Consider the following 27,393-nt stretch of genomic DNA (forward strand, 5'->3'; position numbering starts at 1 on the left):
ATAATAATAATAATAATAATAATAATAATAATAATAATAATAATAATAATAACCCTGATTCCACAAGATTGTTATATTCCTCAAAGGTTAAATCCATCTTTTCTGCTGTTTTTCAATTGATTGGAATAACCTTTGGAGATTATCACACATGGATACGGTAAGGATGGGATCGCTGCCCCATTCTTATCCCATCTTTGACTGCAATCCTACGAAAGGTTTTCAGATTGCATAGCTATTGTTCCGTCATTGAAGCAACATTGCATTGATGTAAACTCCCGTTAATGCAAAATACCAAGCAATGCCACTTCAGTGATGGGACAATGACAGAATCTGCACAATATTGTTTGAAAGTCTTTCATGCGATTGTGGTCAGTCGTGCTTTTTGGATGGGATAATGATGGGATAAGTGTGATGTTATATGAAATTGTGCTATAAGAATGGGAAAAGGACAGGACAAGGATGTTTCGTCCCCCATCTGATAATCTCCATAGTCTCTGGATAAAGCTTCAGTTTGTTTAATGCTGATTACTGATATCAGACACTGGTTCAAAAACAGAACTGCTTTCTTGGATTTTCTGACAAGGACAGGTAGAGCTGAATGTCATCAGCATATTTATGGAACTAAAGATTGTAAACAACAACTTGCAGCGGCTTCATGCTTCTGTTTAATTAGCCTATATTAATATGTAGGATATATTACATATGTAGGCTATATTGATCCAGTGGTTGTTCTTCCCCAGACCAAATACAGTACAGAAGCGTAATATTTCCAAAAATTGTGAAGCCATGGGGGGGGATACACACCTATTATCCTTTTAAAAAATCAGATTTCTTGGTAAATTGAAAATATGTGGCATTAGCATCCCTACAGACTGAAAATCGCTTTGATACTTGAGGAACAATATGCTACAATTATACAATTTCGTTTGATGTAAAATTATCATGATAAAGGTACAGTTTAGAAAGACAGTACAGTTATAAACTGGATTCCTGTTTTAACATTTTTATTTTTTGTTACAAATATAGCTACAAGATGCTGAACTGTAAAGGAACATTTTTGCATTTGCCCTTTGGTTAGGAGCAAGCAAAATACATAAATAAATAAATAAATAAACAAATATCAGTGTTTTTGTTCCTGTTCTTTTATACAGTGGTGTTATGGTATGAATTACACTTACTTGCACAGATTTGAGACAGCTGCTCACCAAGCTTATCAAATTTTGTAATAAAGAAAAGCTAGACATTAACATAAAAGATAAATAAAATTAATAAAATTAACTATGTTAAAAACAGAGCAGATGGCGTTGGGAAAATGATATTCTAATTTTAAAATGGACTGTCAGTGGTCACTAAATTGAACAATACAGTGAATTTAAATATTTGAGCACTTCACACAAAACCTTCCCTGAAAGCCCCACATAGAAGGAACTAAAGTAGTGTCTTAAAGATATTTTGGACCTACCCTTAAATTTTGAAACATTGCAGTGGGTTGCTTGGTTGATTCATCCCTGAAATTTTTCCAGAGCAAAATCATTGCCCATATTTTTATGGCACTGGTGTCTGGGGTTGGGATGATTCTTCAGTTGGAGGCTCTTCAGAATAGATTTCTCAAAAATTAAAATAAAAGTAAAAATAAAATCTTGGGTTCAACCTCCTAGCATTCCTGTGGATTTGGTTTGGGCTGGAGTTGCTGTTCCATCAATAAGATCTCATATCCATTTCATTTTCTTTCATTATTGTAGAATTTAAAAAGAATACTCTGTTAGGGTTTCCCCCAGCAACTTCAAAGAGTTGCCGAACTGCAAAGTTTAGAGTTCAAGATATCACAATTTACTTCAATTGTATACTACCTCAGCAAATAAAGTATTATCTTGCTTGACAGTTTTTCAATCTGTAATTCAGAAGAGGTTTCATGAATATATTTTTGTGCATAGAAAGGATGCACAGTGTAACCTTAGTAAAACGGGGATTTTTTTGGTCTTCTCTAGTCTTCCAGAGTGTCAAGCAGAATCAGAAACTGCAGTGACCAGATATTGTACATTATTTTACATAATGGTGTCCTGTTTTATAGTGTTTGGAAATAATTTTGGGGGGGAGTTAGATCAACACTTTCTTAAGCACTTTATTCATTATTCTTGGTTGTTTTTTAAATGTATAATCCATTTTTAAAAACTTATTTCAATTTTGAAAAAAATCAGTTTTTCTTGGGGAAAGGAGGCTTTGGACAAAAAAGAAAAAGTGGTTTTTCCATTTTTTTTTCTCCACAGACTCTGATCCATGAAGTAGAAATAATTCCATCATGGACCATGTGGGCCATGGGCTGCACTTTGCCCATCCCTGATATGAAGTATCAAATATTTTACATGAAAATAAAATAATAATAAGCTCTTGAGCCTTGGAACTTGCTACATTAGCAAGTGAAGCCAAATGTAAGATTCTCTTACAGTGAAATAACTTGTAAAATGCATTATTATTGACATTTAGGGAAATGACTTTTACTACATCAAATGGTACTAAAGCAGAGATCTGTGTCTTTCATGAAGGCTGTAGAGCTTGTCTCCCTTGCACAGTCACACTGATTGTCGCAGATACCAAATTTAGTAGCTGAGAGCATGTGTGGGAAGAAGATGAAAAACCCTCTTTTCTGACAGTGACAAACATTACTAGATTGGAGCCACAACCATACTTCCAATTCGGACTTCTGAACTAAGTGAAATATTTGATATCCATTAACCGTCCATCTTCTGCTATTTCCCCCATATAGATATGGAGTCTGGAGAGCGGTTAACATCAACAGCAGCGACCTCCTCTACAACAGCTACATCATCTCCTGCTTCTTCATCATCGTCTGTTGTTTTGGCAGTTTCCAAAGGTAGCCTTTCCACTGGGGCTGCATCACTAAACTCTACCATCAACACCTGTGGTAAATAGTGCCTTACTGTCACGATTTTGCAATATGCTGCATTGTGTATGAATTTCATACAGATTGTTTCAAAACAATTACTTCTGATTACATGGGTGAAGGAAGCCATGGTGGCTTCTGAGAAGATTTTCAGACCAGCGCTTACTGTGGAGTAAGCACTAGTAAAACACTGCTAAAACATGTAGGAAGAATGTGTGTCTGAAAGCCTGATGCGCTTCCTAAACATCAGGGAATTTTCCCCTTGCCTCCAGCATCCCTGAATCATCCAGGGAGCAGCAATTTCCTATCAACTGAAACTTTGCATTTCAGACACATGAGCTTCCTAAACGTTTTAGCAGTGTTTTACCACTGCTTACTTCAAGGTAAGCACTGGTCTGAAAATCTTCTATGTCAGTGAAAACTGAATGTGCTTTTTTATTTTTAGTATGGACATTAAATCAGTTATCCAAGGAGCTAAATCTAGTTGAGGGTGGCGTTCAGCACCTTTGATACCTCCCTGAAAGTTTGGACTAAAATTAGGTGTAGTTTTGCCACTTCACTGGTATGGAAACCACCAGTCCTGACTGAAAATGAACTTTTTGCTTGATAGGAAAAGCAATGGTGTTTTATGTAGCACCCCCATCAAGTGGTATGTTTGCCACACAGAGTGAAAGAGGGTGTTGTTGTTAAGTCTTTTATTCCAAGTCTGAAGTTGATCCTCAAGTCTTTGCAAGATTCTTTCAAGTCAAGTCTCAAATTGAGTCTTAAGACTGGGAGCCAACTTTTAACACAAAAAAAGTAGGCGTGATGTGTTTCTCAGAGGGGAACAGTAAACACGTTAAGTAATGGGCCTGAGGCAAAGGTTGAGGTCTGGTTGACAGCCTGTTTCTGCTACACATCAGAGAATCTCCTTTCGCCTCAAAGCTCATTGCATAATGCGTTTGCTCTTCCCCTTAGAGAAATGCACCCCATGCTCTGGAGGTGGCTTTTGCATGATGCTTGAAGTGAATGACACCAGCAAATTGGTCACTAAAAATAAAGAAATCTCAAGCTGAGTCTAGTCCAAGTCAATCAGAGTCATCAATATAGACTCTTCAAGCAACCATAGAATTATTGTAAAGAATTAACAAAAATAAGTGCCCTGGTGCACAACTGTCCCTTTTTTCCAGTTGTTGCATTGTACTTGTGATGCCCCAAAGGGAGCCCAACACAGGTCAGATGCATGGGGGCTTGCAAAGCTTACTTTAGCAAGGCTTCGAATGACAACAGCAGTGTAACAATAAGAAGATGTCTGTGCTTCAGACAACCTCCTAGTCCTGCATTTTATTCAGCAGAGTAAAAATTAAATGTGAGCATTAGTCTGCTGTATGAAACTGACTTGTGTCCTCATGGGTAGATCTTTCTGTCTAGTTCAATTCTGCACTCCAAAAACATGATTGTACCAAGTGGTGCATTTTTATTCTAACAAGTGTGTTTTCAGATTTTTCTAGGGAAAATTAGTCTAGACTCTAAGGGCTGAATCACATGGTGTGTTAAATATGCTCTAACATTTCACAAACAAAACCAGTACATGTGTGACCAAATAGCATCAAGAGTGTGGTAAAGATAGCAAACGTTATTAATGAGAAAGAATGCACAAGCTAGGAGATGCTATAACCGTTCGCTTTTGCTTGAACTTCCTGAGAAGAGCAGAACTCCATCTTCTTGTCTCCTGTCCTAACTACTGAGTTAGCTAAATGCAATCCACTTGGCACTTTAAACTCTGTTTGGAGCAATTAAATTAAGCTAGAATTGAAAGGGGAAATGGAAGGAGGAGAAAGAAACTGGGACATTTTTAAAAGTAGCTGAAACAGAGAATTAATTGGGACTGCCCCTGTCGGCTGGAGGGTATGTGTGTGTTGCGTACTGATTATGTTCACAAGTAGGTGTGCAAGCTCCATATCCACATGTCACAGTAAATGTTGGTGATGAAGGTTTAGACCTTCTCTCTCCTTGTTGTTCCTGAAATTTGTCTCCCGCCCCCATGCAAGACTGAAAAAGAGAGAGAAGGAGAAGAAAATACCATTTGCACATTGAGCTGTTTCCTCTCCCTCCCTCTTGTTTTTAATGCTCCATGAAGGAAGAGTGCATGAATGTGGGGAGAATGATCATTTGGGAGGGAGTTTAAACATCCCCTTCTCACATGTGGTGGACTAGAGTAGATCTGGGTCTCACACACTACCTTGTGAGTTGAAAGAGAAAGTAAAGCTTAGCTGCATACTGTGTGTTTAATATGCATGCAAATTAGCCTTCCAAAGCGAGGTGATTACAAACTGAAATTCCTCCTGTACCCATTCACAGAGCAATCCTATGGGGGTAGGAGAGTAGTCGAGAATCCTGCACAAAAGAGTTGCATTTTCTTTAGCACTGCTGCTTTGAGCAGGGTGTGTGTCTCTCTCTCTTTTGCTTCCAACGGACAGAAATTTAGTACACCAAATGTGTTCCATGGTATATCAGGAGAATGAGAGCTCACATTGGTTCTCCTCCGCAGTTAACTCATTTTGGGCTCTTCAGCCAGTAGGCAGCTACAACATCTGAAACTGTACTGAGCATAACTTTGTGGGCAGATCTGATAGTCTCTCAGATGCAATTCAACTGATTTTTGTACTTAATGTTACTATTAATAATTACATATCTCCATAGATATGTTGTTACTTACTTATAAGTAAATATGAATGGAGCACAAAATAAATCCATTTTCTCACATAGGAGTGATTTCAATTTCAGACCTCATATAACATGGAAGATCCGTGATCCCATAAATATTTATAGGACCCATGTTGGAGACGTGATTTGAATGTTCCCTACAACATTCCTACAATTCACATTGTCCTCTCCTTACTGTTTTCTCTCTAGGCAAGAATGTACAGTCACCAGAAGGATTCTTGCATGCTTCTTTTCAGCAGGAGAATACCAGCTTTGGGGGCAGGAAGATTGGTTATAAAAAACGGGGGAATTGTATGGTTAACAATCTTTACTCAGCATCGTTGCCTCAGTTCATCCTCCCCCCATCCTATTAATGCCTATCTTTCCCCATCCCAGCTTCTGTTAATATCTCTATCTATCTACCTACCTACCAAAATCCCTGGTAAGGATGCTGTTTGGGAACATGATAAGAACTTTAACTGTACTGGTTTTGTGAAGTCGAAGGCTTTCATGGCCAGCATCCATAGTTCTAGAACATGGCCACATAGCCCGAAAAACCCACAAAAACCTATGTACTGGTTTTGTTACCTGAAATGTGATAGAAGCTCCATGAATTGCTTGGGCTAAATATAATATAAATAATGGCTGCATATATTACAAAGTCTTGCAAATCTGACAGTTTTTCAACTTATTCCCTAAAAGTTCTTTTATCCTCCCGTGCAGGAATTAATTTATGAAGGGTCTACCCGGGGTTTAACTCCCTGAATCTTTCTTAAATGCTTGAGATTAATTCTGATACATGTGACATAATATTTAGGAACAAAATGGCTCTTAAGCATGTGCAGAGCTGCCTCCAGTGTTGCAGTTGAGTGTATGAAGTTGCATTGTGAGGGTGGGTATGTTGTGCAGTAGTATCTTTGGGCTTTCACAGATTGTAGAAAATTCAGAATTGAATAGAGTACTGTGTGAAAGAAAGAAAGAGGGAGGGTTGCTAGGACGCTAGAAAGTCCCCTAGACAGAGACATATTTCTTTATATAAAATCAAGACTCATGATGCTTGAAGACTTTGAAAGCTTTTTTTCCTGTACACACCACTTGATTATTATTTTATGATCAGCAGTCTAACAATTATGCAAATAAATAAATCAAATGTTGTTGATAATAGTTTTTGTTTTCTTGACAATGTGCCAAAATCATAAGAAAAATTATTTGGCTCACTGACAATGTTCTGACTGTCAAGTACAATTGTCCTAACATTTTGTGTTGTCCCTTCTCTGAGTGGTGATAAGTGCAGGTCAGCTTTGCAGAGAAAGTACTGCAGATGTATATTTTTGCATTAATACAATGATTTCAGTGTTGGGCACAGAAACAAAGTGAGATCAGTTGGATCTCCCACAGCATCCCAGACAACTCTGTCTCTTAGATACTTTGGTATTCCAACCAATTACAGGCTATCTCTTTCATACATCTACATTGCTATACCCTCCAGTGGTTCCTGATTCAGCAGGACCAATCCCAGTTAGTCTTCTGTCATTCAGTGTTTTTAACTGCTTTTAAAAAGTCTTGCACCACCTTACTTTAGTTGCTACAAACTTAGTTCAAAGTTCAGAATTAGTTTGCACTCAATTAAATCAGTAGGGGAAGAGGAGAGGAGGGGACAGAAACATTATCTTCCAAGTAGGCTCAGATGAAAGTAAATTGCTCCTAGCGTGTGTGTTCTTCCTCACTAGTAACTTTGGCCATCTTGACCACACTGATCTTGCTTGGCTACATATGTCCTAGTGAAAAGCTGGATGTATGGTTTGCTCTCTCACCAACCTGGTTGGCCCACTCACATTTTAGAAAAGGGAGAATGCAACTGTAAGTCAATGATTACACCCCAAAAACAATAAAAGAAGAACATTTTGCATAACGGATGAATCACAGAACAGTTGCAGTGACAGTATGTTTTTATAACATCATGAAATCTGAATTCAGTGCAGCGTCTTCTTTGGAAAGATTGTTATGTAGAAGATTTCAGACTAGATGCTAGGGGAGACAGATTGTTTAAAAAGCTATTTTATCACTACATCATCAGCATAACATCAATCTACACAGAGTTTTGCATAATTATTGAAAAACTCTATAGAAATCTGTCAGATTTCAGTTATGAATATATATTTTCTATGATATAATAGTAATAATTTAGGACAGTGTTTTTCAGAATTGTCACATTTTCTTAGACAAGATGGGCATCTAATAAAAAGTTGTGTTGTGGTGTACTGTCTGTCTGAAACTTTGGTCCAGGATGCTCATGTCATTCTTCTTTTCCCCCCACCCCCAGTTTTGTGTCTCACCCCCTCAACACATGGTTTATTGTCTGTTTTAAAGAGTCCTCTGTAGGGATGTAAAGAATACTCACAAATTTTTATCATTGTTGGCAAGTCGTCCTATAGCAGAAGTGGCCAACTGCTGCCAGATAATTCTCATTAGGGTCCTAATTTCTAAAATATTCTAAAATCTCCTCATAGCAAATGTTTGTCTCCAACTGAGGGAGGCAGACAGCAAGGAGCCTGGCGCATTCATCCCTCAAATAACACTCCTGTCTAGGCCTATTCAGGAATTGACAGAAAATGTTTATTTGTTTGATTTATATCTCTCCTTCCCTTCAATATGGGACTCATATGGTTTACAATGTGAATTAAAATAAAATAACTGCAAGTATGTGAGACCAAAAATGTAAAAGCATTGCATATAATTAATGTAATTAAAGCATAAATGTAAAAACAACTCAAAGCACATTAAATACATATTACATATAAAAAACAGCATATCTTTTACATATTCTTCTACCCCAACCAATCAAAGGCTAAAGATCTTTTTGGATAAGAAGGTCTTTGCCTGCTGGTGAAAAGAATGCAGAGAGGGAGCCAATTGAGTCTCTCTTGGGAGGGAATAACATAGTCTAGGAGCAGCCACTGAAAAGCCTCTTTCCCATGTCTTCACCACATGAGCCTGAATGGGTGAGGGGACAGGGAGAAAGCCATCCCCTCAAAATTGCAAGACTCAGGCAAACTCATTTGGGGGAAAAGGTTAAGGTTAACATCTGTACATGAAGAAAGAGAAATTCTAGCCTTATCCTTCCATTATCAGTTTCCTTGCATGAAGCGTGACAGTCTGGAAACCTTTTACTATGAATGGAAGCTTTCCATATGGGGTTTTTCCAATTCTGAGTAGAGGCTCCATGCCTAGATAATGCTGTTCTCTGTACCATATTGTTCTTCACATGTGGAAAGCCATGACAGAGGGGTTAATACTAATGCACTCCCTGCATCATATATTGATTTCAACCATTTTTGTAAAGATCTGAATAGGGTTGTTATCTGGCTACTCCATATGCATGATAAAAAGGTGCTTGATACATGCAATTCAAAGTTGTGTATAAAGGAAAGAGTGGAACTATGGTCATTGGCTACACACCCACTATTGGAGCCCTGGTGGCACAGTAGTTAAACGCCAGCACTGCAGTCATTCACAGCCATAAGGTTGTGAGTTTGATCCCAGGCATGGCTCCAGAGACTACTGAGCCTTGCATCCTTCTATAGGTCACAAAAATGAGTACCCAGTTTGTTAGAGGCAATTAGCTTACACATTGTAAACCACTTAGGGAGTGCTTAAATGCACTGATAAGTGATATAGAAATGTACTTGCTATTGCCATTGGAGCCCAGACTTCATTGGCCATGTGTCAGGAGAAATGCCTATTCAGGAAAGCCTGTTGCATGCATTTAGCTTTCCTTTATAGTTCCTAATTGCACAGGACATGTACATGACAAGGAACAATGGATGCAAGCTACAGGAAAAGAGACTCTACCTCAACATTAGGAGGAACTTCCTGACCGTAAGAGTTGTATGACAGTGGAGCACACTCCCTTGGAGTGTGGTGGAGTCTCCCTCCTTGATAGTCTTTAAACAGAGGTTGGATGGCCATCTGTCAGGGGTGCTTTGATTGTGAGTTCCTGCTTGGCAGAGGGTTGGATTGGATGGCTCTTGTGGTCTCTTCCAACTCTATGATTATATGATTCTAGGAGGAGATGGGTTGGCATGGGGGTAGACAAGCAAGTGTGGTCCAGTTCTCTTAACTCTGTGGATAGAATGCTCCATTTGGGCTACAGTGTGTTTGTGTGACAGATGGGTTTTTTTTTTAATTACTGATCTAAGTTGGCATAACACATTTGGAATACACTTGGCAGGGGGTTTTACACGTTCCTTTGTCAGGCTGCATAGTGTTGCAAAGAGCATATTCAAATATTTAGTTATGTCTCCGAACAATAGCAAGCCATTGGGATGTCTATGCTTCATTGCTTTAGTCCTGTAGCAACACCTATGCAATTGTTTTTCACTCTGAATGGTTCAATAACATCTAGTAAATACCACATTTGCAAGATATTCCAGTATAAAGAGGGAATGTAATCGTCTTCTTCTCTTTCTGATCGGCTCTTTGTCTCACTGTTAAATGACCTTTGAAAAGCACATGATAAATTGTTAGTTTATTGGTCCCAATGTGTAAAGTGCAAAAAATAAAATCTACTTATATAATTGACTATTTATCTTATACAGTATTAGCAGTTATTGTTGCCAGTGATGTAAAGTCGAAAACACCTTCTTCTCAGTCTGCAATTAGAGAGGATCAGGTTTCCTCCCATTCAATATAATTATTTTCTTTGCAGTAATCAATAGTCTATTAAGCAGACTTGTAATAAACTTCAGTACCTCTACCACACAAATCCCAAGACAGAGACTGAGCTCAGATTCAAAGTCTGGGTGTTGTGCCAAATAGATTGTATTACAGATAATATGTTATCTGTATATACTCTAAAATCAGCTATACAGTAGCTATATAATGTGACTTTGGAAAAATACTCTTCTAATTGCCTGTTATTAGAGTACAGTAATTACATTACATATACATTTTCAATAGTATTTTTCATAATTACAAGTTTGAATCATAAGCCACTTACTCCAGAGCAGGGTTTGACTGTTCCCACAAACTTTGGTAGAACTTCGCAGAGGTCTGATTCATCTTATAAGCCATGGCTGCAAATGGTCCTGTGAAGCCTACCTACATGTATAATCTCTTCTACAGATGGAATGATGTATTGAAATGAGCCTTAAAACAGGTCCCTGCTAAGTAATTAACATCTGAATCAGAATTTTGTGAAATAAGTTGTAACCAAATCAGAACTGTTTATAACAAGTAATTAGTGAATTCCATCCTAATGCTTCAGAGGTAATGTTTGAGTTTCAAGGTGTATATTTTTAGTAATATTAAAGTAAACATGATATGACGTACTTCAATTTAAGTTGGCTCATAGTTGGCTCCTAAAAGTACTGTGCAATGGTTTAGATACAACTGGTTGATCTTGGTTTCCAGTCATGGTTTGCAGAATAAGTGTAAGTTGTAGTTTGCCAATATGACCCATTCTTAGGCATATACCAGAGATATTGTTTGCTATGACTGTATTTCAAGCCTCACTAGCTATAATTAACTACCCCTGCCATCATGTCTCAAGACCTAAATTGGTAATTCCAACTGAAATAGACCCAATGAAATCTAATTGATATGATAGCCTTGTTTAAATATTTGAAGGGATGTCATATTGAGGATGGAGCAAGCTTGTTTTCTGCTGCTCCAGGGAATAGAAGCTGAAACAATGGATGCAAGCTACAGGAAAAGAGATTCCACCTGAACATTAGGAGGAACTTCCTGACAGTAAAGGGTATTTGACAGTGGAACACACTCCCTCTGAGAGTGGTAGAATCTCCTTCCTTGGAGGTCTTTAAACAGAGGCTGGATGGCCATCTGTCAGGGTGTGTTTGGGTGTGTGTGTGCTTTGATTGAGAGTTCCTGCATGGCAGGGGGTTGGACTGGATGGCCCTTTTGGTCTCTTCCAATTCCATGATTCTATGAAATCCAAACCACTAGATTTACATTAGTGTTGACTCATCATTCAATGTGTCGGCTCTAGTTAAGGACTACCAAGAGGTATCGGGCTCTCGAATCCAGATCTGTGGTGTCTACTTGTACGGGAGGGAATTATTTTCCTACAGTCTCCCATTCCTATTTTTTAAAAGCTTATAGTATGCATAAATGATTTGGCAAGTAGTGAAAGTAGTCATATGGGAAGGTATAATATGTAGTCAACTTTAGAGTGTTTTTTAATTAAAGGATTCAAATAAGTGAATAGGATAAAACAAGAGGTTATCCTAAGATAAACAGTACAATAGGCACACCATATTGACTAACTAGCCATCTGCAGACTCAAGCGTCGGTGGATTGCCCCACCCCATTGTTGTCACGATGCTGCCCATTGACTGTAATGGGGCTTGATCATGTGTGTTTTTTCTCATTCACCGGGGGGGGGGGGGGGAGACAGAACCAAACCCCTGGAGATAGGAAGGGTGTACTATATTTTATAACTAGCTTATTAATAACAGTCAAGGGCTGTTTGGAATTTCTGACAAGACCCCTGCACCAATTTTACATGGAGAAGTTGGGTGTTGAACCTTGTGACTTTTGCATGTAAGCCCAAGATGCTTTCATGCATAGTCATACAAGGTCACCCCATAATTTGGCATCATGTCTGAAGTAGATCTGTATGGAAATGAATTACATGGATCAGAGCATTAGCTTCACAGCAAAGTCTGTTGATTAGATAATTATTCAGTTTTACAGCATGATTCTGAACCTGTTAAGATGGAACTAAGAGGCCTTGAAGTGAAATGAACTTATAAAATTCACAGTTATGTTACAGAATCAACTGCAAAAGCCCATTAAGATGAAGAATTTATACGGTGACTGTCTAGTACCAATGCTTCCTAACATTCAACTTTATGTGTCTGTGTCTGTGATTTGATATCTTAAGTTACATATTTCATTTATTACATTATGTCTTGATGCTTTCTTCTTATGTTTAGGTAGTACATTTAGATCCCCCCCAGGCTTCAAATATCATACCAAATTACCTCAAATGTTAATTTAAAAGGGGACCGTTATTTAATCTGTCATACTTTGGACATATCATGAGAAGGGAGGACTCATTGGAAAAGACAATAATGCTGGGAAAGGTGGAGGGAAGTAGGAAGGGAGGAAGGCCACATGCTAGATGGATGGGACTCTATTATGGAGGTCATGGATATGAGTTTACAGGACCTAAGCAGGGCAATGGAGGACAGCGGGTCTTGGAGATGTCTCAACCATAGGGTTGTCATGGGTCGAGATCAATTTGAGGGCAGTTAACAACAACAAATTTAGTCTGCAGCCATTCTTGATGATGAGACACTCTTCTCAGTTTTAACACAGAAAGCACATTTGCCAGTACAAAAACTCATGAATCTAATATTTGAAAGACATGTTGCAACAAGCTGTTCAATGATTAGTGTTTTTAGGGGAAACCACGTGCATGGTTTTGAGTGTTACTGTTGTGTTATGTTGGGTAATGAGAGAAATAATGGAAATCAGCTTTCCCTCATGTCAGCCCAGTTACCTCAGTAAAATATATCACTTTTCTGCTTTTATATAGTTGTGAGAACTGCCTTATAGAGATCATCCCCTAAAGAACACCTTCATATCGCTACTATTTTAAATATGAAGCTACTTGTTGGGGAAGGGTGGTTGGGCAATTTTGTTCCCTTTCTTTCTTTGCAGATGATTTTTTTCACCAGTGTTTTATGTTTAAGGCATTAGTTAAGTATTTATCCCTTTTAGTTCTTTTGAAAAGACTTATTATAGTGCAGCACAAAATTCATTAATATTAATAAAGGCATTTGCCTTTATCATTTCTTGTTACTAAGACACCAGCACTGTCGAAATGGATGCTGGCCTTTTGGGTAATACTTTCAATCATTTATCTATGTACTGGCTAGTAGAATTTCAAAAGCTTTGCTGAAAAATATTCAACCTATTATAATGTAAGTCAAGAGTCTTAAGCAATGTAGTTTTGTATTAAATTTCATTATGCAAAACATGCGTGCAGAAAGCTGGCACCTTTAAATGGGAACAAAAACTAAAACCGAAAAATGAAAGGAAATACAAATATTCATCTCTAGCCAGAATATTAATGTATCAGGAAACAAAAAGATAATGAGTTGGAGGAAAGAAGGAAATCAGTATAATTCACCATGCTGTCATACGACTTGCTTTGAGGACAAGCCAGGAATGTATTCCATTTTGAACATACTGCTTGTGTTTGTTAAATGCATATTTTAAAATTAGTATTTCTTGTTTCCAAGCCATGTTTGAATCTTCCTTGCATTTCTGAGAAAAGTATTTTCAGGAGTGTGACTGGAGTGTTTTCATGTTATACAGTGTTATTTTTATGAGTCTATGCAAGTGTGACAAAATTGTGCTTGATATTCCAGCTTGACTCATCTTAAAATTACTGTTAGAACTGAGAAAATATTTTAGTGCTTGTCTCCATGATCACTTTTCCTGATTCATCTGCCTCTTAATGTACTTCATACTGGATTTATACATTCTGGGAGGTTGAATATAAAGCTGAAGTGTCTGCATTATGAGCTTTCCAAGGATCAGTTTTGAGACAGAGCTGAATTACCTCTATAAACTGACCTACTGTGTTTGTATGGAATATATTTGATAATCATAGTTTTTTGGCACTTCATGTAGAATTTACACTAGTTAATGCAAATTTTGAGGAGGGGCAAGTATGGGCCAAAACAGATTGCAGAAATAATCCAGTTTGTGACCACTTTAACTGTCCTGGCTCAGTGCTAGGAAATTTTTGGGAACTGTAGTTTGTTGTGACACCAGAGCTCTCTAACAGAGAAAGCTCAATGCCTCACAAAACTACAGTTCCCAGAATTAGGAGAATCATAGAATCAAATCATAGAGTTGGAAGAGATCACAAGGGCAGTCCAGTCCAAACATCTGCCATGCAGAAACTCAGAATCAAAGCATCCCTGACAGATGGTTATCGAGCCTCTGTTTAAAGACCTCCAAAGAAGGAGACTCCAGACTCCCTGAGGGAGTGTGTTCCACTGTCAAACAGCTCTTACCATCAACATGTTCTTCCTAATGTTTAAGTGAATCTCTTTTCCTGTAGCTTGCACCCATTGTTCTGGGTACTTTTCTCTGGAGCAGCAGAAAACAAGCTTGCTCCATCCTAAATATGACATCCTTTTAAATATTTAAACAAGGCTATCATATCACCTCTTAACCGTCTCTTCTCCAGGCTAAACTTAGCCAGCTCCTTAAGTCTCTCCTCATAGGGCATGGTTTCCAGGCTGTTTACCCTCCTTTGGACATACTCCAGCTTGTCTACATTCTTTTTTAATTGTGCTGCCCAGAACGAGACACAGTATTCCAGGTGAGGCTTGACCAAAATAGAACAGAGTGGCACTATTACTTCCCTTGATCTAGACAAGACATGATGCTTCTATTGATGCAGCCTAGAATCGCATTGGCTTTTTTAGTTGCTACAACACATTGTTGACTCACATTCAACTTGTGGTCTACTAGAACTCCTAGATCCCCTTCACATGTAGGCTCCTTAAGCCAGGTGCCCTTCATCCTATGTCTATGCATTTCATTTTTCTGCACTAAGTGCAGTACCTTACATTTCTCTGTGTTGAAATTCATTTTGTTACCTTTAGCTCAGCTTTCTAATCTATTAAGGTCATTTTGAATTTTGATCTTGTCCTCTAGGGTATTAGCTACTCTTCCTAATTTGGTGTCATCTGCAAATTTGATGAGGTTGCCCCCTATTTTTTCATCTAAGTCGTTGATAAAGATGTTAAATATCACTGGGCTCAGACAGAACCCTGTGGCACCCCACTGGTCAATTCTCTCCAAGATGAGGAGGCGCCTTTGCTGAGCACCCTTTGGGTTCGCCAGTCAACCAATTACAAATCCATTTAACAGTTGCATTGTCTAACCCACATTTTACTAGCTTGTTTGCAAGAGTGCCGTGGGAGATCTTATCAAAGCCCTTACTGAAATCAAGATATGTGATATCTACAGCATTCCCTTCATCTACTAAACTATTAATTGTATCAAAAATGAGATCAGATTAGTCTGGCATGACTTGTTTGTCTGAAACCCATGTTGAGTTTTTGTGATTATGACATTCCCTTCTAAATGTGCACTGACTCTTTGGAGTTTATTGTACTGGCCCTGAAACTGTGCTAAAGCATTCTCAGAAATGGCCCCCTCAGGGACGGAATGGGGACGCAATTGGAATGCCCAGCGGCAAAGGCAGCATTCCACTGTGCAGTAAAATGGGGTTCTTGGCCCCATCCCGTTCTGTGTGCGCCTGTGCGCACACATGTTTAGAACGCACTGGGCCCATTTCAGCACTAGTACGATAAACTCCTTTGTTTAATGAATCTTTCCTGGTATTAATGTCAGACTAACAGGTCAATAATTGTTGGGATCCAATTTTTCCTCTTTTTGAAGATGGGGACAACATTTGCCCTCCTCCAATCTGTTGGGACTTCTCCTGTTCTCCAGAAGTTCTCAAATATGATTGCCAATGGCTCTGAGATTACATTTGCCAGTTCTTTTAATACCCTTGGATGTAGTTCGTCTGGTCTTGGACACTTAAATTCATTTAGATTAACCAGGTATTCCTGTATTATCTCTTTACTTATTCTGTGCTGCATTTCCCCTGTTGTGTCCCCTGCTCCGTTTTTTTTCAGGCTGAGCACTCTTTTCCTTTTCTGAGAAGACTGGGGCAAAGAAACTGTTGAGTAGTTCTGCCTTTTCTCTGTCCCCTGTTTAGCCATCTTCCCTGCGCAGTCGCCCTACCATTTTCTTCTTACTTTTGCTGCAGACATACCCAAAAAAGCCCTTAACCTCTCCAGCAAGCCAGAGCTCATTTTGAGCTTTAGCTTTTCTGATTTTATTGCTACACATGCTAGCTATTTGTTTGAATTCCTCTTGGGTGATTTCCCCCATTTACCATTTCTTATACTTGACCCATTTAAAATTTAGCTCAGTTTAAAGTTCTTTAGTCATACATTCTGGTTTCTTGAGATACCTCCCTAGCATTGAGCCAGGGCAGTTAAAGTGGTCTCAAGGTGGATTATTTCCTCAGTCTGTTTTGGCCCTATATCATGTAAAACTACAAAAGATGTAATACAATATAAAAAGAGATGTCAGGTAATGCTGTATTCTTTTGCAATATTGCTGATACATGTGAACATGGTCTGTGTGAACAGTGATTCCTGTGATAACTATATTTACTTAGCAAACTTGGGAACTTGAAAGCTCTTACATGGAAAGACGCCACTGTAGTAACCAATGATACATATATGTTATTTTAAACTTTCGACTTCCTGCTCTTATTTGGGTCAAGGGATGGAGAGAGGAAGCTCTAGTCATTATGTGTATTACTTCACTTTCATCCTGGACTCTTTCACAGTACGCCACTACGGTGCAATGATTGCACTTATTATGGTTTCATCTTACGGAGTCCTGGAATTTAGGGGCATTCAGGGCATTTAGGGGCATTTAGGACTCTCAGCCAGACAATTTCTTTGGGGTCTCTGACCAAACTAGGACGCAGCCATGGCAGTCAAAGTGGGTAACACTACACTATAATTGTGTAGTGTGGAATTGCCCCGGAAAGTGGAAAATAAGCCTTACTGTTTTTCAGGCAGAGGGTCCTTCTGCTCGTTCTGCCACATGGAGTCTTTGACTGTAGCTGGATGGCTCTACTGACACCATAGTCACAGTACAGTCTTGATTTCAGATGTAATACTGACTGGAGGTTTTTCTGCATGCTTCACTGAGCATCTGATTAAGGAGAGTGAACTGTGGCTGGGAGGTTCCACCTCCAGTTCCCACTGAGTCAGAGAACTCACTCAGTGTCCTTCAGCCAGCTATTCTGTGTCAGCTTGTTGCAAAGGCTTATTATAAGGATATATGTGAGGAAAGAAGAGTTCCTTGAGCTCTTTGGGAAAAGGGCAGAATTTAAATGATCTGGTAAATAAAAATAATGTTGAGTTGTTCCAGTTGTTCTGTATGGGTAGCTAGCACAGATGAGTATGGCCATCACATTCAGTACACCTGGCCTTGTCTTTTCTCCGGTTCTTTTCACAAATCAATCAATCAATCAGTTAAATAAAATATTTATATCTTGAATTATATCTAAGGAGTTCAGGCTGGTGTACAATAAAATCAATGCAGAAGAGTTAAAAACAGCAATAATAAACTTAAAAAACTAAAGACATATTAAACCATTTATTACCTAAAACAGGATAATAAAGGTTAATCTCCAGGTATTCCTCTCAGCCATTTGCCATACCAATTGGATAGCTGTTACTTATGTTTTAGAGGTGTGTATATATATCCATTATGTGCAATTTTCTTTGAGAGACTTTTCCCCATGAGATTTGTGCAATTGCTCCAATATGTTAAAAAAATCATGAGAAATGGGGGAAATGGTCATGTAGGATGCTTGCAGAAAGCAAGCAAACAAAAACAAAGCGAACAAACAACAATAGCAACAAACAACTCAAAACAGATACAGCTGCCCCCTCCCCCAAATGACTTTCCTATTATGTAACCAAAGACTTATTATTTGGCAATAGTTTGAAAAATTCCATGATGATTCAAAAAGGCCGTGTTTTATTTAGTCTGTTTTATTATCACTTTCAGTATACCAGAATTCTTTATTTACTTAACATGTTTATGGGGCCCATTTTCTGCTAAAGACCTGCAGGTAGCTATTTCCTCTTCAGTATTATCATAAAGCTTTAAAGGAAATGTCAGTTAGCCACCTAAAGTCTTAATCTTGGGGGGATAGATGTGGTATAAATAAATTTGGCAGCAACAATTCTGTGAGGCAGGTTAGGCTGGCAATGAAATTCATGACCAAGCAGGAGTTTGAACCTTGTTCTCCCCAGTCCTACTTCAACACGTTAGACATTATATTACAAAGTTTTCTTAAACTACCATATTAATGCTCATATGTGCCATGGAAAATTACATTTTTTAAAAAAGTAATGCTCTAAAAGCATTCATTAAAACTGCAAAAAGTAGGGCAAACCCTTTCCCCCTAATGCTTGTGTATAGGAGACACAAACTGAAATCCTGTTGGTTACTCCCAATTTGAATAGGTGTGTTTAATAAGTTGTTGAATGGTGAGTCAACAGATAGATAAATCCTGTTGAATCTATGGGTCTATTACTGTAGTCAGAAATAACAATAGGAGTTAGGTCATAATATGCTAAAGAAGCAAGAAGTTATACGAAGTTATAGATCTGTAAATCGGGATTAAAAATATCACTTCCCTCTTCACATAAAAGCACATAAAAGAAAATAGAACTTCATTTTTATGATACAAAATTCATTTTTTCAATTAAGCTCTTGGGGTTCCCTATATAACACCATAGAATTATACCTCAAGATGATTTACCCTATATACTCAACTATAAGTTGACCTCATGTATAGTCAAGGGCAAGTTTTGGAGCCAAAATTATGGATTCTGCCATGACCCATGGATAAGTCAAGGGTAAAACTTGGAGGCTTCTTCAGTGTGTGTATGTGTGACACAGCAACAGCAACTCTAACTGAGGCTTTTGGGGTCAGCATTTCAACTTTGGTCTCACCCTTCACTCCCCAGACAGTAGCAGCCATCGCAAGCAGGAGGGGCCTCTGTTTGTTTATTTAACAGCAATCAATCACCCAGCACTCTTCCTACTTCCCCACTGCATAGGGAAATCATGAAAGAGCTGCTATCACATTACCATACTGACTTGTAAAAAAGTTGACCTAGGGTTTTTGGGCTTAAATTTTTAGACTTATAGATGGGTATATACGGTAGCCACCTTAAATTTTAATCTAGGCCTAAAGGATCGCAAGATCATATATCCAAACCTGTGATGATATAGTTAATTGGGGGGGGTGTTAAATAACTGGGAAAACCTTTGTTTTCTTGGCTTGTATAACCAAAGATTCTTCGGGAGGAATGGCATCAAGAGACCCTTTGTAGGCATTTCAGCTTTCTTTGGCCCCATTCATACTGGGGTAAAAGACATGGAGGGAACTGGGATGATCCGGATGCCCCTCCCCCGAATCGCTCCGTTAGCAAGTGCCCACTACAAATTGAAATCGAATGCATTTTGACAGAAATCGAATGCATTCTGTAGATTGGCCGCTGCCAATCAAGCTATCGTCATGGTGACGTTTGCAGGGCATCGGGGGAAGTGTCCTCCCTTTTTAAAGAGCCAGGCACAGGGGTTTCAGCGGCTGAAGCAGGGAGAGAGATGCCTCTCTCTCTCTCTCTCTCTTTTTTAATAAACCTGTGGGCTTTTGGGTCAGATCTGCCCCTGTCCCAGGCAGAGGATGGGATTGGCATGTTTGTTTGGTTTTTTTTTGCTTTTAAAAGCAACATTAGCTTTCCCTTTGCTTCCCTTGCTGTATCTGCTCAAGAAGACAAATCATTCGCATATTTGCTCAACAAAAATTGGTAAAAATGTAACATTGATTGTTTGCAACATTTGTAGCTTCTCCCTCTGCAGAAAGCAAGTGCAAGCCTGGCTCCATCTGCCTCTGGAATAGAAACCATGCGCATGTGCGCTAAAAAAATGGTTAAAAATGAAACATACATTCTGGAATATAAACCATGCGCATGTGCGCTCAAAAAAAATTGTTTGGATTTGAAAAGGGGGGTTGCCTGACATGAGCTCCGTTCGTGACCTGATTTTTTCCTCCTGCAAGGGAAGAATGCCCAGCGACAGAGGGCTTTGGGCAGGGGATGCAGGGAAAAGAGGCTCCTAAGAATGCCTTCCCTTGCTCCCTTCTGCCCAGGGCTCTTTCCTCCTCCCCCTCCCTCCGATGGGGGGAGGAAATGCCTTGTCCTTGCCCACCCTCTGACCTAAATCCCTCCCTCAATTTGCCTCGATCTGTGATCGAGGCCAAAGTTTTCATTCCCAGGACCCGGGGTTTTTAAAAAGAAAAGTATTTGCACCGATTTCAAAAGACCCGCGCTAGGGGCCATTTACCACGGACGGGTGTGCAAGCTCCGGATTCGCTGTGTGAGATTGGGGTGAGTGGAACTTCACGTGTTGAATCGGTTTCAAAACCGATTTTTTTTGTAATGTGAATGGGCCCTAAAATTGTGTGTGGGCAGAGGAGAGAGAGATAAGAAAAAATATTAAAGAAGTAATAAGAAAAAATAGAATCTCTATATAGATTTCAGATACTTTCAAATAAAGCTTTGATTATGCAGTCTCCCTGGTTCATTCATGCAATTTTACTGGAAGTCCAAATATTTTTTCTGTCTGTAACTCCCCATGAAGACTTCTTTGTACAGACTCCCAGTAAAATTCTGTAAAGGAAGCAAGATGATTGCATCTTCAGAGGCAGAGGCATTGTTTTTGGCACAGCATTTGTCACTGTGCGTCCACTGATGTTAAATTCTCCAATAAAATAAAACAAAAGCAAACAAACCACAGGCTTCATGATTTTTGTAACAGAATAATAATAACAACAACAACAACAACATTTATTTATATCCCACCCCTCTGCACTCAGGCAACCGGGGCAGCTTACAACGTTAAAAGTACACATATCATATCCCCTCAACCCTCCCTCCCCTTAAAATAGAATTAAACAATTTGCAATATAAAACATATTAAAATAAATGACAATTTAAAACAGTAAATAAATAAACAGACAAACAACAATAAGCGAGCAAAACAGCAAACAAGAGCAATACATTACTTTTTCCCCTTCTAAAGAACATCCATTAATGGAGCATGAGAAAAAATTTGCCACATCTAATGGATCTTATCCAAGGGACTCCCAACACTGGTGTATGATGGCTGGGCCACCTCTGTGTTCCATCATCATTCCTAAATAGGTTGTGTAAGAACCAGCCATGTATAGAAGCATAGACTGTGGTTGCCCTGTCACTAAGACATTTCATTACTTGGAAGGCTCACCAAAGCCCAACCCTTAGTAGCATTCTTTTCAGACCTCTTACATGGCCATCTAATTTCAGAGCTGGATTGGTGTTTATTTAGTATATATTAGCTGCTGTATAGCATGATTTTTATTCCCTACTAAAGGAGCAACTGTATACGTATTCAACTATAGACATTTTCAATTTGTTCAGTGTTCGTAAGCATGGAGCAAATGGGGTTGAATATTCTGCCCTGCCTGTTTTAATCACAACTTTCCTGTGTTGATGGGGAATGTGTGTAATTATAGAACCATTGCAGTCCTTCCCCATCAATACAAGAAGATTGGAAATGGTGGGATTGGATCTGAAATGCACATTCCTCTTGACTTTGGTGTTTACAAATATTGAATGCTTGAATAGGACTCTTTGCCTTATATCAGTGATTCCCAACCTTTGGTCCTTCAGATATTTTGAATTTCAGGTCCCAGAGTTCCTGAATATTGGCCAAGTTGGCTAGAGCTTCTGGGAGCTGAAGCCCAAAAACCTGGAAGACCAATGTTTGGGGAGCACTGTCTTATATTATGCAGAGGATTTTAATTTATTTTTTTTCTGTGAGAGGATGCCGTTGGTAAGAATGAGAATGTAAGAAGCTGCCTCAAAACAGCTCTTTCCTGATGCAACCTAATACTGTCTGCTTCAGGTACCAGCTGTCCAGAGTCTCATGCAAAGGTTTTTCACCTCATCCCATTGCCTGAACCTTTTAACTGGAGATTCCACTGATGACCCCTGGACTTGAACCTTACCATTGAAAGACTGTGTTTTAGCTTAGATGCCTTCAGTGATCAATCTTTAACATATAAGACATTGCCTTATATAGTCAAACCATTGATCATTCTAGCTAGCACCATTAGTAGCAGATGTGCTTTAAGTGAAACACAGGTTAAAATGTGCTTTAAATTTTTGTACTGTGTTTTTAAATGGCTGCAAGCCACTTTGAACGCTGTACTGGGAGAAAAGGAGGATATAAATTATAGAAATGGATAAATAAATAGGTAGCAGTTGTACTGAAAAGCTTTTAAAAGAAGATGTTAGGGATTGAGTCTGAGGTTGTCTATACACAACGTATATATTATGCTCCTTCCCAGATGGATTTTAAAGAAAGTCTCAATGTGGAGATTGTTGTGTGCAAACAGCAGCATTTTCTATGCAGAAATGTTGTTTACTGAACAGAAAATTATGTTTTCTCCACAGGAAAATTATGTTTTGCACAAAGAATAACATTTATGTGTAGAAAATGCAAAAAAGCTCATGGGATTTTTGGCACAGAAACTGCAAAGATTCTTTTCTGTCCACGATTCTCCACATCAGGATTTCCTGACACTCAGGAGATCCCCTTTTCATTTGAGAATATCAAATATTTTCAAATATTCTGTCCATTCCCAATTTACAGTGCCTTGCAGAATTATGCATCCCTCTTTGACTTCTCCACACTTGGTTGTGTTACTAGGTGGGACTGTTTGCATCATGACGTCATTCATACATGGGAGAGATAGTCCCCATGTATTTCAGGAATTAAAATTGATTTAATGAGCATTGTTACCTTTTAATGTATATGCAGGATACCACGCAGTTGCAAGGTGCAATGTCTTTTTAGTGTGGCAAATCTGAGTCTTTACATGCCTGTATTCAGTATCAGAGAGGTTGGCCCTGCTCCTCTTTCCTATGACTGTTGCAGCATGATTCTGTGACAACATTTCCTCATTCTTTGTCCTCCTTCTGCCCAGAGTCAGAAAAATAATGGCACTCTGTGCCTCAGCTACTGAACCACCCAGAGAAAGAATGCAAAGGAGTGAGTAAATACTGAGTAAGTGAGATGGGTAAAACGTGGAACCACCTTCCAAGTGCTCTTGGCTTCTGGGTCAAAGATTGGTTTGGTTGGTACTGGAAGCCTGCCAGCTCATCAGGTTGCAACTAACTTGGGTGCTTTTGGAAAATGTAAGCATTCACAAAAGGTCATGTGTGATTGACCTAGGTTTGCTACTGAGACGAATCAAGTCCATAGATACCATCCATAGGTTACATTGCCACAAATAATCAGGGCATTTGGTAGCATTCCAAGAGTTCGGGTAGAAATGCCTCTTAGGATGAATGCTTGTTTGCATAATGCAAGTGCAGTTTCTTCTGACAGAACTGCAATGGTTTCTCCTCCTTTACCACAGAGAATTTGAAAGGGTAAAGCTGTTTGAAATGCACGGGGGGGGTTATCTCTCCTATATGTAAATGTTGTAGTGATGCAAATAGTACCACCTAGTGATTACAAACAAACATTACAAGAGTTACACCAGCCATATTAGAAACAACAGTGCAAAAGAGGAATGGAAAAGAAAATGAATCCACTTGAGAGGAGGATGGATATTTGCATGCAGATCATCACCATCAGCAGTCAGAGAGAGAGAAAGAACCATAGCAAGAAAGAGACAGAGAAGAAAATAATACGAACTTTTCCTTAGTGGCTAGCGATGCTGGAAAAAGGATACAAATAATAATGATAATTTATTATATATCTTTATCCCATCCTTTTTTTACAAGGAACTCAGATGAAATCTAGGTTTTCCCCCCTCATATCTTTCTATCTTTTATCTACCATATATACTTGACTATAAGTCGACCTCATATATAAGTCGAGGGCATGTTCTGGGGCCAAAACTATGAATTTTTATATGACCCATGAATAAGTCGAGGGTAAAACTTAGCAGCATGTAACAAAGGATGTAAAGGATAAAGCAAAGGAAAATGATACTACTACTACTACTACTACTACTAATATTTATTTATACCCCGCCTCTTCATTAAGATCGAGGCGGCTAACAACATTAAAACATTAAAATGCAATAAAATACAATGTCCCAGAAAGCCATCCACCCACTGTAGTCAATTAATCATAATTATAAATAGTACTATATATATATATATACACACACACATTTTTGACAGGCATAACTGTTCGTGCTCATCCTAAAGCAGGGGTAGGCAACCTTTTTGAGCCGGGGGCCGGGTTGCTGTCCCTCAGACAACTGGGGGGCCGAAGCCAAAAAATAAATAATTAAATTTTTTTTTAAAAAAATAAATATACAGTATAAATAAACCAGGACAAATGTAGGACAAAATTTTCAAATGGAAGACACTTTTTTAAAAAAAATGGAGGACAAGCGAAAAAATTTGCTGATTTTTTAAAAAATGTTAATATAAATGCATGTTTCTGAGGCTTCTATAGACAATTGCCCCCCAAAGGCCCCGGCAGCAATTGGCGGCAGAACCAGGCTGGGGCCGGTCCCAAGGCCTTGCCGGGCTGCATCCGGCCCGCGGGCCGCAGGTTGCCTACCCCTGTCCTAAAGGCAGGATAAATGGTATGGTAGAGGGGATTGATGCTTTTTTAGAGAAGAGATTAAGCTCTCACCTTTCACCAGGGCATGGTCCTCTTTTTGATAAGAGTTAAAGTACAGTACTTACATTGACCCGCTGTGGATAAGTCGACACAGGTTTTTTGGGTCAAATTTTTGACTAAAATTTCTAGGTGTGTATACATGAGTATATACAGTACACCTGAGAGTTTAGGGCCTGAATCCTAAAGTTAATCCTGGAGTAGAGTAAAGTAGATTGATTGAATCAGTTCTCAAATAGTGAGTCAGCACATAGGTAAATATCATTGATTCACTGGGTCTGCTTTAGTTGGAGCTAACCATAGGGTTGATGATCTACGATCATCATGTGAGCTTCATAAGTGACTGCAAATTTGAATTCAAGACTCCCTTTTCCCCATCTGGCATTTCAGAGTGTACAAAGAGTGTGGTCCAGCATCCTGTTTTCCATTAAGGCCTGTCACATGCTTCTGGGTAGTGCGCTCAAAGGGCTCTCCCCATGGCCGTCTCCTATTCTTCTTCTTCAGCAGCCAATATTCAGAGGCATGATAATAGCTCTTTGAAGGATAATTAAATTATTTTAATACTATGGACATAATTCTTTACATTTAGCTTATTCTTTACAGCTGGTATAGTACAATAATATCCCAAATCCACAAAATAGTAATACCTTTATGGGACCAAACAAAATGCCCAAATTACATGAAGCAAGCTTTTGATGTCCATTAGCTTCTTCACCAAACAAAGGTGTTAAAAATCATACAGGAAAAAAATATGACAGTCTTGAAGTCAGAGGCCAACATTTTCTCAACATATTGTTGCTGAGCTCAGTTAAGATGGCATCTCCTTTTAAGCCATGTATAACAACATCCAAAATCTACAAAACAGCAATACCTTTATTGGAACAACTAAAATGCACAAAATGCATGATGCACACTTTTGAAGCTCCATTGGCTTCTTCACCAAACAAAGGTGTTAAAATCATACGGAGCTGGTGCAATTATGTTCAAAATATAATAGCTGTTTTGAACATGTTAGCAAAAGATCTAACAGAATAGCACATTGAAACCTAAGTTGCTTCAGATTTATTGCCTATTTAGTGAAAGGAGTCATTCTTTGGTTCACCCATTGAAGTCAAATGAGATATTTGCATATCAGCTTAATGGGGAAAGTTATTTGATGCAGTAGTGCATTTCCAAATATCACAGAAAGAATCTGGAAGAAATATTTTGCAGATGTCTAAAATGAGTGTAGCACCTTTGCAGTGTTTATATTATTATGATGCCTTGAGCTGAATGTTACTGAGTTTGCTTGTGTGTGTGCATCAGCTCACATTATAAATTTAAAAGCCATAAATATGTTCTTGAATATATGGGTTATATTTACGTGGAAGGGCAAAACGTTACAAGATTTGGGTCCCCTATTGGGAGAAGGATGGGATAGAAATTACATTAATATAAATAAAGATTAGGATGTGTTTTATTAGGACATTTTCAAGTGTTGCTTTTTTCCCCTCTTCAGGACATTTATTCAGAGCAGCTGGGGATCAACCGTGTAACCTGTCCACAGTGTCGAGTGCCTTCCCAATGGTCAGCCACCCAATCTTTGGTCTACATACAGCCAGCTCAGGGCATACAGAATTTGGTGGCTTGGGGACACTTGGTACACCCACAGCCTTAGCAGCACATCCCCAACTAGCACCTTTTCCAGGTAAACATGCATTTCAAGAAACACTCACTAGAAGATGCAACCATGAATGTTCCTAAGTACAAATAGGCACCATTTTCATATATTCCATTACTGAGTACAGAAGTCCAGCTTTTTCTCCTTAACAACCATCAGAGCAAGAACGATATCAGTGTTCAGGATGTTTGTGATTATCATTTTATTAAGGCTTCAGACCAATAACATCATTATCTGGGAATGGTGTTGTATTGTTGTGTGCCTTCAAGTCCTTTCCAATTTATAGTGACCCTAAGGCAAATTATAAGATTTTCTTGGCAAATTTTGGTGCCATTGCCTTCCTCTGAGGCTGAGGGAGTGTGACTTGCCTACGGTCACCTAGTAGATTTTCATGCCTGAGCAGGTATTTGAACCCTGGTTACCAGAGCCATAGTTCAGTGCTCAAACTACTACACCATGCTGGATCTTGTCCCATTAAATTCATTGGCTTTCAGTAGATATATATAATATTTCATTGTATTGACAATATAGTAAGTCTCTAGCCTTGGTACGTGTGTTGTTGGTGAATGTAAATTATGGGAAGAAATGTGGTCTTTAAATAATTAATTTCAGATAATAATGTACGAATTAGTGAAGTATTAATCAGGATGTTTTTGTGTTTCAGAATTGTAGTTTTATTGCCAAGAAATAAGGCTTTTGTGTCCATCTACAATTAAACACACTTAGGCCCCCTAGGACTTACAAATTTCTTCCTTAATATTTTAAGCTGCAGTCTTGTATGAAGCGATCTGAACTC

The 27,393-nt window shown here is 38.7% G+C and overlaps 1 protein-coding gene across 22 annotated transcripts in view; it reads left to right on the top strand.

Annotated features, from left to right (window-relative positions):
- Positions 1 to 27,393, top strand: part of BAZ2B (bromodomain adjacent to zinc finger domain 2B) — a 296,772-nt gene that overhangs the window by 177,444 nt on the left and 91,935 nt on the right. For 19 of the 22 annotated variants that reach the window (XM_042447148.1, XM_042447149.1, XM_042447126.1 and 16 more), the window contains 2 exons: positions 2,765 to 2,923; positions 26,436 to 26,624. In XM_042447148.1, the coding sequence (XP_042303082.1) occupies positions 2,767 to 2,923; positions 26,436 to 26,624 (346 nt within the window). In that variant the 5' untranslated portion in view covers positions 2,765 to 2,766. The remainder of the gene's footprint in view (positions 1 to 2,764; positions 2,924 to 26,435; positions 26,625 to 27,393) is intronic. The other 3 variants (XM_042447143.1, XM_042447147.1, XM_042447145.1) reach the window with 2 other exon arrangements.

This window comes from Sceloporus undulatus, chromosome 1, assembly GCF_019175285.1.
Source record: "Sceloporus undulatus isolate JIND9_A2432 ecotype Alabama chromosome 1, SceUnd_v1.1, whole genome shotgun sequence".
NCBI lineage: Eukaryota > Metazoa > Chordata > Lepidosauria > Squamata > Phrynosomatidae > Sceloporus > Sceloporus undulatus.